At 40.6% G+C, this 14,050-nt stretch overlaps 1 protein-coding gene across 3 annotated transcripts in view; it reads left to right on the top strand.

The window, feature by feature from the left end:
• The window catches only part of CDADC1 (cytidine and dCMP deaminase domain containing 1), a 50,416-nt gene extending 37,184 nt beyond the window's left edge, over positions 1-13,232 (top strand). For all 3 annotated transcript variants that reach the window (XM_033176884.1, XM_033176886.1, XM_033176885.1), the window contains 3 exons: positions 5,043-5,103; positions 11,122-11,509; positions 11,812-13,232. In XM_033176884.1, the coding sequence (XP_033032775.1) occupies positions 5,043-5,103; positions 11,122-11,195 (135 nt within the window). In that variant the 3' untranslated portion in view covers positions 11,196-11,509; positions 11,812-13,232. The remainder of the gene's footprint in view (positions 1-5,042; positions 5,104-11,121; positions 11,510-11,811) is intronic.
• Positions 13,233-14,050: the final 818 nt, after the last annotated feature.

Here is a 14,050-nt window from a genome sequence, read left to right as displayed (position 1 = left end):
GCCTTACGCATTTACATCTTTGCAGAGAATTGAGCCAGTAGATCTTTTGGTGCCATCTGGTGGCTGATAAAAGAAAAGTATCTGATCTCTCTTCCCTCTCATTTCTGGCTTGGAGTGGTGGATAGAGGTGAAAATACTTCAGCGGTCCCCACCCTTTTCGGCACGAGTGACCGGTTTTGTGGAAGACAGATGGGGTGATGGTTTTGGGATGAAACTATTCCACCTCAGATCATCAGGCAATAGATTCTATAAGGAGCACGCAGCCTTGATCCTTCAGGTGCGCAGTTCACAATAGGGTTCTGCTCCTATGAGAATCTAATTCCACTGCTCATCTGACAGGAGGTGGAGCTCAGGCAGTAATGCTTGCTAGCCTGCACTCACCTGCTGCAGTGCGGCCCAGTTCCTAACAGGCCACGGACCAGTACTGGTTGCTGCCAGGGGGTTGGGATCCTCTGCAGTAGTTTAAAGGTCACCCCCACCCCCCAAACAAAGGGAGGTGCACACACACACACACACACACACACAAACACACACACATTTCTCATGAGAAAAATCAGAAAAAAAGAATATTTATTTATTTGTTTGTTTTTTTATTCATGTATTTATTTTGAGGTGGAGTTTCACTCATTGCCCAGGCTGGAGTGCAATGGCGTGATCTCGGCTCACTGCAACCTCAGCCTCCCGGGTTCCAGCGATTCTCCTGCCTTGCTACTCCCGCCCCCCCTCCACTCCCCAGTATCTGGGATTACAGACGTAGGCCACCATGCCCAGCTAATTTTTTGTATTTTTAATAGAGACAGAGTTTCACCATGTTGGCCAGGCTACTCTTGAACTCCTGACCTCAGGCGATACACCGGCCTCGGCCTCCCAAAGTGCTGGGATTACAGGCATGAGCCACCACGACTGGCCCGAGAAAAAAAGAATTTATTTGATATTTCCGAAAATGTACTGAGGTAGTTCATGGAAAACTCAATAACTTTTAACTCTTTATACCTCTTCACTATTTGGGTTTTGGTTTCTGCGGGTTTTTTTTTTTTTTCTTTTGATTTTTGTTTTGAGACAAGGTCTCACTATCTCACCCAGGCTGGAGTGCAGTGGCTCCATCTTGGCAATCTCTGTCTCCTGGGCTCAAGCGATCTGCCTGCCTCAGCCTCCCAAAGTGCTGGGATTACAAGCATGAGCCACTGTTCTCAGTCTATTTTGGTTTTCAAAAAAACTTTTTATTTGGAAAAAACCTTAAGCATACAGAAAAGTTACAAAAACACTACAAAGAATTTTTTTCCCAGAAGTTGTTGACATGATACCAGCTCACCCTTTATTTCCTCAAATGAGAAATAACCACCTAACTACAATACAACCATAAAAAGCAGGAAATAAACATGGATACATTACTGCCACTAACCACAGATTCCAGTCAAGGTTCATCAGCTGCCCAAGAAATGTCTTGTATAGCAGGGTTCCCCAACCCCTGGGTTCCAGTTCGGAAGCTTCTTCTGTATTTACAGTCGCTCCCCATTGCTCACCTTACTGCTTAAGCTCTGCCTCCTGTCAGATCAGCAGCAGCATTAGATTCTCATAGGAGTGTGAACCCTATTGTGAACTGCCCATGTGAGGGATCTAGGTTGTGCGCTCCTTATGAGAATCTAAACCCTGATGATCCCCCACTCCTCACGATCTGGTCTGTGGAAAAACTTCCATGAAACCAGTACCTGGTCCCTGGTGCCACAAAGGTTGGGGACTGCTTTTATACAGCAAAAGGATCCTGTCCAGAATTGTACATTGCTTCTGTGGCATCCAATGATTTAATCCTGGCCAATGAATGAGTTAATGTAACATTTAACTACTAGAATTGCAGTGGAAGAAAAAGGATGTAAAAGAACTGTTTATAAATTTCAGCTTTACATTCCTGCCATATACATCGGTTTGAGTCTAGGGTACCTAGAACATACATATATATGATTAACTTGGACATATAATATATAATTGTATATGTATATAATTTTAAATATAGAAACATACTATCCAGTGTCTGTCATGTGTATATGAAGTATCATAAGTTTTTACCATTTGTAATATTGTCATTTTTTTCTAATTGTTTTATTTAAAGTTTATCACATTTTAAATAGAGAGGGGTGTTGACATGGCACTGAAAGAAGGCAGAGATGGGAAAGACCTTTTTTGTAAAACTCAATAAAAGCTTATATGCAATTAGTCAGAGAAATCTCTACTTCTGTGTTTTTGTTTTCTGTCTCTTCATTCTTCCTGAAGAGTATGAAGAAATAGATTTTTCAAGTTCTCCTCATAAAGATTAAGTGACCTAGTTCTTCAGGACTATGAGTGATGGGTTATGGAGAATTCTGAAATATCTTGCTTACTGGTAGCTTTTAATAGCTTTTCAATTGTAAAGAGAATGAAGAGATCAGAAGAACTTAAGATAGGGCAAGAGAAGCGAAGGAGGCAGGAAGACTAAGAGGATATTCAAAGGCAGAGATGGGAAAGGAAGCACCCAGTTGAGCCAGACCCTCCTGGGAGTACCCTCACTCAGGCACATGTTCCAAAGGCTGTTCATGGTTGTTCTCTGTTCTACCTCTAGTGAAGACAAACTGTACATCTTCTCATCCTTCTCATCTGACTTGGCTGCAAATATTATGTAGATGGTTAGCTAGATACCTAGTTTTGTAAATGCCAGTAATTAACATGAACTAGAATTTGTTCTAAATCAGAATTTCAGTAATGATTATATTCTTCCTTTTAGATTGTCAAAAATAGTATGTGTCAATAAATTTGGTATTTGTTTTTAAGATTAAAGTAAATTGAAATTAACTTTGAAAGATTTTTGCTTTCCTTTTTTATATGTTACCGTAGACCTTGAGATAAGTAGTTCTATTCTGTGGTGTTGTCGCAAACCAGGCTAGGACTAGGCAACACTGTTTTCAAGAATAGATTTTTATCAATCTATATCCATGTCTACGTACTCAATTCTTTGTTTTCTCTTTAGTATGTGTGGATTTTTCTCTATTAGGTTATATTACTTATTTTTATTATGAAAGTAATATATGCTCATTGTAGAAGACTAGGAAAATAAAAAAGAATGTGTATTATCCCACAACTCATAGATACCACAATTAACATGTTGCTGTATTTTCTGTGTCACTATAAGTTCTTTAAAAAATATTTTAAATAATTTAACACAATATTCCAACCCATAGGTCTAACTTATTTAACCATTCCCATGTTGTTGGACACCTGGATTGTTTCTAAGTTTTTACAGTTATAAGAAGCCTTTTTATGAATGTCCTTAAACATGAATTCAGGGTTACTTGTTTTTACTTTGTCTGCCCAAATTAATAGGTTTTAGTGGTTTGATGTCTTTCAAAAAATGCCTCACTTTAAATGTTTTTTGGTAATTTCTCATGTGGCTTCCTACCCTTTCTAAGTCTTCTCTCTTTCTTGGTACTAGCCTAAACCTCCCATTTCTATAAGTGACCAACCAGTTCTGGATGTCCTCCCTTTCCAAGGACTTTTAATACATGGTAAAATGTTTGTACTGTATCTCATCCCCCATCAAGGCTCATGATGTTAACTAGTTAATCTGTTGAGTGAACTGATGCTTATGGAAGAGGCTCCCAGGTAATCCATATTTGTGTGTCACACATAAGCATCAGTTCACTCATCAGATTAACTGGTGCCCTAGTAGGGCCTTTTGGTTAAGTCGTTAGTGATTCTGATAGAGATTCTAGCCAGCTGAGAAAAGAAGGGTTGTGCTATAAGATACCAATTACTCTCCATTTTTCTTTTCTGCTGCTCCAATATTCTATGTAATATCTGAGAATTTTCAGGCTTCCCTATTTATTCCTGAATGAGATGAAATATGGTAATCAGAGGAGATAAATGATATGATATAAAATGATATGATATGATGCAAGTAATAGTTTATGATATAACAACATTAAAAGGCAAGGTAATCCTGGTCATATTTTCTTTTTACCTTCTTTTTTTTTTTTTTTTTTTGTGAGACGGAGTCTCACTCTGCCTTCCAGGCTGGAGTACAGTGGTGTGATCTCAGCTCACTGCAAGCTCCACCCCCTGGGTTCTTGCCATTCTCCTGCCTCAGCATCCCAAGTAGCTGGGACTACAACTGCCCGCCACCACGCCCAGCTAATCTTTTATATTTTTAGTAGAGATGGGGTTTCACCATGTTAGCCAGGATGGTCTTGATCTCCTGACCTTATGATCCGCCTGCCTTGGCCTCCCAAAGTGCTAGGATTACAGGCGTGAGCCACCACGCCTGGCCTATCTTGGTCATATTTTCATTCTTTAATACCTAGGCCTTTTCTAGCTATTTTAAGATTATCTGGGACCTGGAGTTGAATACAATGTGGTGTTAATTCCATAGTACTGGGCACGGGTTCTAATTCTATTGCCGCCTGTAGTTAGTGTGTAACCTGAGACAAGTCACTCTAATCCTCTGGTCCTCCACTTACTTCCAATTAAAATGAATGTAAAGAATCTTCAACTTCTCTAAGAGTATTGATTTGGATCCCAGAAGTTATATCATTCAGGATCATTCAGTGTGGTATTATTAGGGCTTTGTTAATTTGAGCATGCTAACTCCTTTTTCTTCTATTTTTTTCAATTTTTTTTTTTGAGATGGAGGCTTGCTCTGTCACCCAGGCTGAAGTGCAGTGGCACCATCTCAGATTACTGCAACCTCCGCCTTCCGGGTTCAAGCAATTCTCTTACCTCAGCCTCCTGAGTAGCTGAGACTACAGGCACGTGCCACCATGCCTGGCTAATTTTTGTATTTTGATTAGAGACAGAGTTTCACCATGTTGGCCAGGTTGGTCTCGAGCTCCTCATCTCAGGTAATCCACCTACCTTGGCCTCCCAAAGTGCTGGGATTACAGGTGTGACCCACTCATGCCCAGCCATTTTTCTTCCACTTTTAAGAAGTTGTTTTGATGTTTAAAATCAATATGTGAGAATGCTATGTATTAAATCCTTTTTAAACAAGGAAGTAAGATGTTTGTGCACTCTTACAGTGGCAGCTGAATCCATCAGGAGCTTATGGTCTTGAACAAAATGAGCCTGAAAGGAGAGAAAGTAAGTATTTATGTATTGAGGTGAACTTTGTTGCTGAGGAGAAAGGATATACAGTCAATTTTAATGATCAGGTGATGAAAATTGTTGTGTTAATAGATGGAGCATATTATTTTTGAAGGTTAGATTTTTGCCATTCAATTTGTTCATAAACATTTGTGTGTCTACCATATGCTAGGTGCTATGGAAAGTGCCGATTAATAATTACTCGTATAGAATCTACAGGTTAATGGTTAATACAAATAATTATGCACAAACTGACTTTATAAATTAAATGCATATGAAACAGTAAACAACAATGCTCTTCTATAAAAAAAACAAAAGCTTACTGGGAAGTGAGAAAGGAAAAATATGCATAATTAGTACAGATGGATCGGGACCAAATGATGAGGATATATACATTCTTCTAGAGTAAAGCCACATTTGCCCAGATTGGAAATGTTCTGGTTACTTGAATAATCTGATGAAGAATCATCACAGCTACCATAATGAATTACTAGTCTTTAAAGCTTTATTATTCGTATACTACTACAGATATTTTGAATGTAATGTAATCTTTGAGAAGTCTTACAATTCCTTAGGCACATAATTTTAGACATGAATGCTATATAATGTTATTTTAAAATAGTAACTATAGGCCAGGCATGGTGGCTCACGCCTATAATCCCAGCATTTTGGGAAGCCAAGGCAGGGGGATCACTTGAAGTCAGGAGTTTGAGACCAGCTTGGCCAACATGGTGAAACCTCGTCCCTACTTAAAATACAAAAAATAGCCAGGCATCATGGCACATGCCTGTAATCCCAGCTACTTGGAAGTTTAAGGCAGGAGAATCACTTGAATCCAGGAGGTGGAGGTTGCAGTGAGCCGAGATGGCACCACTGTACTCCAGCCTAGGCGACAGGGAAAACTCTATCTCTAAAAATAAAAATAAAAATAAAACAGTAACTATATTATCAAATTATTTGGATTTGAAGTAAATGAAAGTTTGCTGTAAGTTTTCTTGATAATAACAATTTTTTAACCTTGAAAAATCAAGAAATATAAAGGCCTTAGAATAATTTATCTGTGAATATATTGATTTTCAGTGTTCTGAATTAGCTTTATTTGATTCAAATAGAAAATGTATTGTTTGCAATTTGGAAAAAAGTACGTATCCACTGCATGTTTCTTTTTAAAAATTTATCAGCAAAAAAGGCCCTATCTATCTATCTATCTGTCTATCTATACATCTGATTAAACAATGTATACTCAATGACAGTGTTTGAAGGGGCCAATGAATAATTTCCTATGTTAGGGAAAGGATACAAAAAGCATGAATCATAAAAAGATTAATTTATCTATGTTACAATGAAGAACATCTGTTCATTAAAATATATCACTAGGCCAGGTGCAGTGGCTCACGCCTGTAATCCCAGCACTTTGGAAGGCTGAGGCGGATGAATTGCTTGAGCCCAGGAGTTTGAGACAGGCTGGGCAACATGGCAAAACCCTCTCTCTACAAAAAATACAAAAATTAGCCAATTGTGGTGGCACATGCCTGTGGTCCCAGCTACTCAGGAGGCTGAGGTGGAAGGATCTCTTGAGCATGAAGAGGTTGAGGCTGCAGTGATCCATGCTTGTAACCACTGTACTCCAACCTTGGCAACAGAGTGAGACCTTGCCTTAAAAAGAAAAAAAAGATATCACTAAAAGAGTGCAAAGGCAAGCCATGGAATATGAGAAGATATTTGCCACTTATAATCAACAAAGGGCTTGTGTCTAGGATTTATTATTCCTAGATCACTAAGGAAAAGGAAGACATGCTGTGGTTAAAGCCCCAAGATTGGAAGGAGGGGACAAAAGGAAGGCTTCTGGTTTGCTGGCAATGTTTTATTTATTGACCCAGATGATGGTTACATATGTTCGCTTTGTGGCAGTTCAACTGAACGGTTAAGTTTATGTTTATGCATTTTTGAACAAGTGTTTTATCTCAATAAACAATATCCCTACTTCCTTTTTAATTATATAATAGTTTTACTGATATGTAATTCATCTATCATAAATTTGCTTTATGATAGATGAATTACATCTATCATAAATTTATTTATAGCTACTGATTCACAGAGTTGTACAGGCATCACTACAACATTATTTCAGAACACTTTCATTATCTGAGAAAGAAGTCTCCTGCCCATTTGCAGTTACTCCTCATTCTCCCCTCCCCCTAGCCCTAGGCAACCACTCTTTCAGTTTTTATGGATTAGTCTATTCTGGCCATTTCATATAAATGGAATCATACAGTGTGTAATTCCTTTCCAATTTTTTATTCATTTGAGAAATAGACACTAGAATCAACAGATGAAAGTTACAATACCAGCTTTATTGTTAGACTAGGGCTTGACCTTTGGGTAAATCAGTCTGTCTAACTCCAGAGGGGGGACTTGCTGCTGGATGCTTTTCTCAGTGCCAGTAGCAGGGACAAACAGAGAAGGAAGGCAGGCAGTGTGACTGACAACTCTCAAGTGCCCTTCCACTTCGTACAGATGGAACCCAGGTAACCCATAACAAGCATTCTTTTTAAATAGTCATGGGGCTTTCAAGAAAATAAGGGAAATATTCTCCTAGGAACAAAATAGAGATAAGAAGACATTTTGCTAGAATCTGAGGAGCAATGGTAAGCCAACAATAGCCAGAGCTATCCTGAGGACAAATGTCCATATAAGCTGGGATCTAAGAGCAGGTCTGGGTCTGCTGCAAGGTGAGTGAACTGAACTTAGTTCACCCAATCAACACACGAAAAGATGATTAAACTTAGTAGTAGTCAGATAAATGCAAATTAAGATTGCATTGAAGTAGCGTTTTTTTTTTTTTTTTTGTGACGAAGTCTCACTCTGTCGCCCAGGCTGGAGTCCTGCAGCGTGATCCCAGTTCACTGCAACCTCCACCTCCCAGGTTCAAGTGATTCTCCTGCCTTAGCCTCCCAAGTAGCTGGGATTACAGGTGTGCGCCACCACGCCCACCTAATTTTGTTTTTTTAGTAGAGATGAGGTTTCACCATGTTGGCTAGGCTGGTCTCGAACTCTGGGCCTCAGGTGATCTGCCCGCCTTGGCCTCCCAAAGTGCTGGGATTACAGGGATGAGCCACCACGCTTGGCCTGAAATAGCATTTTTAATAAATATATGCCCTAGAGAAACTCTTGCATATTGTATAAGAGTCAGAGAGACAAAAAATTTGTTGCCATATTGTTCTTAAAAGCAAAAACTGGAAATAACACAAATGTTTGTTTTGGGTGATTAGATAAAAATATTATGGTGTGGCTGGGCGCGGTGGCTCACGCCTGTAATCCCAGCACTTTGGGAGGCCGAAGTGGGCGGATCACAAGGTCAGGAGATCGAGACCAGGGTGAAACCCCATCTCTACTAAAAATACAAAAAATTAGCCGGGCACAGTGGCGGGTGCCTGTTGTCCCAGCTAGGAGGCTGAGGCAGGAGAATGGCGTGAACCCAGGAGGCGGAGCTTGCAGTGAGCCGAGATCGCGCCACTGCACTCCAGCCTGGGGGACAGAGCGAGACTCCGTCTCAAAAAAAAAAAAATTGTGTATTACCACAATGGACTACTATATAGCAATGAAAACAAACAAATGAACTAGAGCTACATTCTTCAACATGGATGAATCTTAGAAATATAAATGTTGAATTTTAAAAAGCAAACTACAGACTTATGATACCATTTCTGTATAAAGTTCAAAAAGACATACCATATATTGGTTAAATGTGGTAGGCCAGGCATGGTGCTCACACTTATCATCCCAGCATGATGGGAGGCTGAAGTGGGCCAATTGCTTGAACCCAGGAGTTCAAGACCAGCCTGGGCATCACAGCAAAACTCCATCTCTACAAAAGATACAAAAAATTAGTTGGGCATGGTGGCCTGTAGTCCCAGCTACCCCAGAGGCTAACAGAGGAGGATCACCTGAGCCCGGGAGGTTGAGGCTGCAGTGAGTTGAGATTGCGCCACTGTACTCCAGCCTGGGTAACAGAGTGACAGAGACAGACCCTGTCTCAAAATAAATAAATATAAATAAATTAATTAATTAAATAAAATAAACTTTAATATATCGTATATACAGTAAAGTTATTGTTAAGAAGCAATCAATTGATAAACACAAAAATCAAGATAGGAGTTGCCTCTGAGTGGGGTGAAAGGGGATGGGACAAGAGAGGGAGTGCATGGGAATTGGTAATGTTCTAGTTGTTGGATCCGGCAGTATGTTTTGTTTTTTTTTCCATCTCCCCCCCACACACACATCATGTAGTTTTATTCAGTTTTAAACAAAATTTAACTCTTTTGGGGCAGTAAGTTCATGAGTATTCATTTTATTGTTAGGCTTTAGAACTCCCATCTGTATTACGTATATATTATTATATATTACATAATACATTTTACATATATAGAGAGAGACTGTTTCAAATATTACATAATATGATGAGAAAGAGAAAGAGAGGGGGTGGCTTTCCAGATCTACCTCTGGAAGGCAAGTCTGAGCCCTGGCCCAGCTGTCCTTAGGACAAGGAAACAGCAGGGCAGAACACACAGGCTCGGGGCAGGAAATCCCTCAAAAGATAGGAAGAAAGGGCAGAAGGAAGCTTTTGCAGGTGGTAGATGTGTTCATTGTCTTGACTGTGGAGATAGTTTCATGAATGTGTACTTATGTTAGAAATCATGAAACTGGACTAAGCAAAATGGCTCTTTCCTGTGATCCCATCATTTTGGAAGGCGGAGGTGGGAGGATTGCTTGAGGCCAAGAGTTCAAGACCAGCTTGGGTAACAAACTGAGACCCCCATCTCTACAAATATTACAAATTAAAAAGTAAATTAAAAGAATTCATCAAACTATACACTTCAAATATGTTGTTTGTTGTATACTTTAAACATGTATCATTTATTGTACAAATAAAGCTATTAAAAACAAAAGCCAGGAAGAGGTTGAAGCCATACTCTTTTCCCAGCCTGCCCGGTCAGATAAGTCCGTCTTCCTTCCAGTCCCCAGATTCTCCCTGTCCCACACATTGTCCCCTTCTCCCTTAGGAGGTACATTTTGTTTCCTCCAGTCTAGTAATAGGACTTCCCCCCACCAAAAACATAAAACAAAAAGTTTTATGAATTACTTGCCGTGTACTATTGAGTGAATTCTTTTGTTTGTTTGTTTGTTTTTTGAGACAAGGTCTCACTGTGTCACCCAGGCTGGAGTGCAGTGGCACAGTCATGGCTCACTGCAGACTCGGCCTCTCTGGGCTCAAACAATCCTCCCACCTCAGCCTCCTGAGTAGCTGGGATTACAGGTGTGTGCCACAACACCTGTTGTTTTTTTGTTAGTTTTTGTTTTTTTGTTTTTTTTTGAGACGGAGTCTCACTCTGTCACCCAGGCTGGAGTGCAGTGGCGCCATCTCAGCTCACTGCAAACTCCGCCTCCCGGGTTCACACCATTCTCCTGCCTCAGCCTCCCGAGTAGCTGGGACTACAGGCACCCACCACGACGCCAGCTAATTTTTTTGTATTTTTAGTAGAGACGGGGTTTCACCGTATTTTGCCAGGATGGTCTCGATCTCCTGACTTCATGATCCGCCTGCCTTGGCCTCCCAAAGTGCTGGGATTAAAGGCGTGAGCCACCACGCCTGGCCACAACACCTGTTTTTCTAAAAAAAAATTTTCTGTAGAGATGAGTTCTCCCTATGCTGCCCAAGTTGGTCTTGAACTCCTAGGCTCTAGTTATCCTCCTCCTCAGCCTCCAAAAGTGTTGGCATTATAGACGTGAGCCATTGCACCTGGCCCATGTGAATCCAATTTTTAAAAGCCAGATTCTGTATTGCCTGAGAGTAAGTTATCTAGATTCGATTCTAGATTGAGAATTTGAAGATAAAATAAAGTGAAAGTTCCTTTAACTTAAACATTGTTTTGCCCTTACAACCTGTAAGGCTGAAACAAGTGCCCATGGGTTTGAAATGAAGCTGTCCTGACCTAGTGTTATTCTCAATGCTAGACGGTGTGTTGAGACCCGTCCCACAGAAGGAAGAGCAGCACCAGGACAAGAAGCTGCGCCTTGGAATCCACTAAGAAGGACTATCTACACTGCAGGGGAACCTCAAGAACTTTTCATTGCACTTCTAAAATTCAGCCTTGTTCATTCAGAAAATAAGGATGGATTTTGTGAATAATTGAAAAGATTTTTAAAGGAAACTAATTTATTTCTAGGATACAAATGGTGTTAATAAGAATATTTGTCTTTTAGATTTATGTGTGGGTTTTCCATAATGTAGTAGTGTGTTATTTTATTACACAAAATGAGGGAGCAATAACTTAAACCAATGTAAACAGCAACAGAGACTGATTTCTATTTATCTTGACTTTATATTAGCCAATTTGAAAGGGTCGGCCGGGCGCGGTGGCTCAAGCCTGTAATCCCAGCACTTTGGGAGGCCGAGACGGGCGGATCACGAGGTCAGGAGATCGAGACCATCCTGGCTAACATGGTGAAACCCCGTCTCTACTAAAAAATACAAAAAACTAGCCGGGCGACATGGCGGGCGCCTGTAGTCCCAGCTGCTTGGGAGGCTGAGGCAGGAGAATGGCGTAAACCCAGGAGGCGGAGCTTGCAGTGAGCTGAGACCCGCCACTGCACTCCAGCCTGGGCGGCAGAGCGAGACTCCGTCTCAAAAAAAAAAAAAAAAAGAAAGGGTCTGCTTCACAGGAGGTCATGCCTCTGCAGGGAGTCACACACCTTTTGAGAAATATTAATTCTTTTGAATTACAAGAGTGACAGTTAGTAAACTGCTCCAGGGAAATAAATGTCATCTTTTAAGAGTCAATGTATAGCAAACCAAAAGGTCACATTTATACCCAAAGCTTTCTAGTAATCCGAATTTACTTAATTAGAATTGACTCATAAAAATAAAGTTAGTGGACTTGGTCTCCATTTTTAAAGTATATTTTGTAAATGTTAACTCTGTGATCCTGTTTATCACAGAGTTTGGGTAGCAATAGGAAGACAGTGTTATTCTGAGACAGTGTCACTGCTTGATATCACTGACTCTTGAAATCACTAACAGTGAACCTCAAATTTGGTTATGATGTTAACAGAGAAGAAATATTTGAGTCCGGACTATTGAAACTAGCCTTCCTAGAATTCCATTAATAAATGCTGCTCCCCCATATAATCTTTCCTTCTGTAAAATTAACACAGGTTGTCTCATGGCTTTGATCTTCAAAAGGAAGAGCCTTTTAAAAACATTTGCCAACCTCGAGAATAAATACTGAAAGTCTTGAAAGTATGGTAATTTCAGCTATTCCAGATTGCTGTCTGTGATTTCTCACATTTTTATTTGCTGAGAAACATTCAGAAAATTATTCCAAAAATGAGGGTATATGTTCTGTTCTCTCCTAGGTTAGAGAGGGAGTGGCCTGGGATGCTTCATGAGAAATGGCTCCCTGGATCTGTGGTGGTCAGGTTTGCCTCTGCTTTTGTTCCCTGCCTTTCCACAACATCACACGGCCTCACTGGGCTTCCTACCAGTTTCTCAGAATTACACGCAGGACCATCCAAACAGGGGCTCCATGCCAGGGCTGTGACTGCAGCCTGTGTAGGTCCATGGGGAGTTCAGAGTCATCATACAAGGCAGCTGAGAACTGCCATAAACACTACACAGATGGAGGGCATGACATAGGATGGGAGACGAGGCGAGGTACACTTAGAGGTAACTACGGCTAGTTTGAAAACCATGAGTTAAGATGTTCTTATCTGTATAAAAACACTGAGATTGCTTACCTCCCAAATTGCTTTATTATATTAACTCTCATGCTTCAGCTCTTGGATTTGTTGTTTCTTACTAACATGTCATGTACACCAAACATTTTATAAATCAATCAGTAAATATTTTGTAAGACCCAAAAGCCTGGCATACTGCCAGGTCTGTGGATTTGCCTGTTGGGCGTTGGGATGGGATATGAGAGGAAGAAGCATACAAGTGGGAAAAACTGTGATTAGAAAGGGAAAAATAGGCATTTCCACAGTATTATTAAGAGAGTCATGATAATGCCATTTTTTTTTTTCTGTACAACTGGTCAGGTTTCAATAAATAATCATTGACGGTTTACTGTGTAGCCTCAGAAGGTGAAGTCTATGAGGGCAGGGAGGTGTGTGTGTGTGTGTGTGTGTGTGTGTGTGTGTGTGCTTTTAAACTGCTGAACCCCAGTGTCTAGAACAGTACCTGACACATAGTAGGCATTCCATAAATATTTGTTGATTGATTGAATGACTGCTAAACACTGCTTGACCCAGGGATGAGATGTGTGAGAAATGCTTCCTGATCTTAAGACACTCACAGTCAAGTGGACAATACAAGCATGGAATCAAGTAATTAAGAAAAATGATTCTCAGGCCAGGTGCCATGGCTCACACCTGTAATCCCAGCACTTTGGGAGGCTGAGGGGGGTAGATCACTCAAGGTCAGGAGTTCAAGACCAGCCTGGTCAACATGGTAAAACCCCATCTCTAACTGAAAATACAAAAAACAAATAAAAAAGGCCAGACATGGTGTTGCATGCCTGTAATCCCAGCTATCTGGGAGACTGAAGCAGGAGAATCGCATGAACCCAGGAGGCAGAGGCTATGGTGAGCTGAGATCATGCCACTGCACTCCAGCCTGGACAACAGAGCGAGACTTAGTCTAAAAGAAAAGAAAAGAAAAAAGAAAAATGTCTCTGGACCAGCAGACTATTTGTTAGAAATGCATATTCTTAGGGCACACCCTAGGCTTACTGAATTAGAACCTCTCGAGATGGGCCCAGCAAGCTGGGGTTTCATGACCTTGCAAGTGATTCTGGTGACCTTTAAGGCTGAGAACTGCCGCTGTGGATGTAACTATAGGAATAGTGGGGGCACATGAGGATTTACCAGCACTCTGGGGAGTCAT

This window comes from Trachypithecus francoisi, unplaced genomic scaffold (genome assembly GCF_009764315.1).
Source record: "Trachypithecus francoisi isolate TF-2019V2 unplaced genomic scaffold, Tfra_2.0 Lachesis_group18, whole genome shotgun sequence".
Lineage (NCBI taxonomy): Eukaryota > Metazoa > Chordata > Mammalia > Primates > Cercopithecidae > Trachypithecus > Trachypithecus francoisi.
This window is presented reverse-complemented; position numbering and strand designations above follow the sequence as displayed.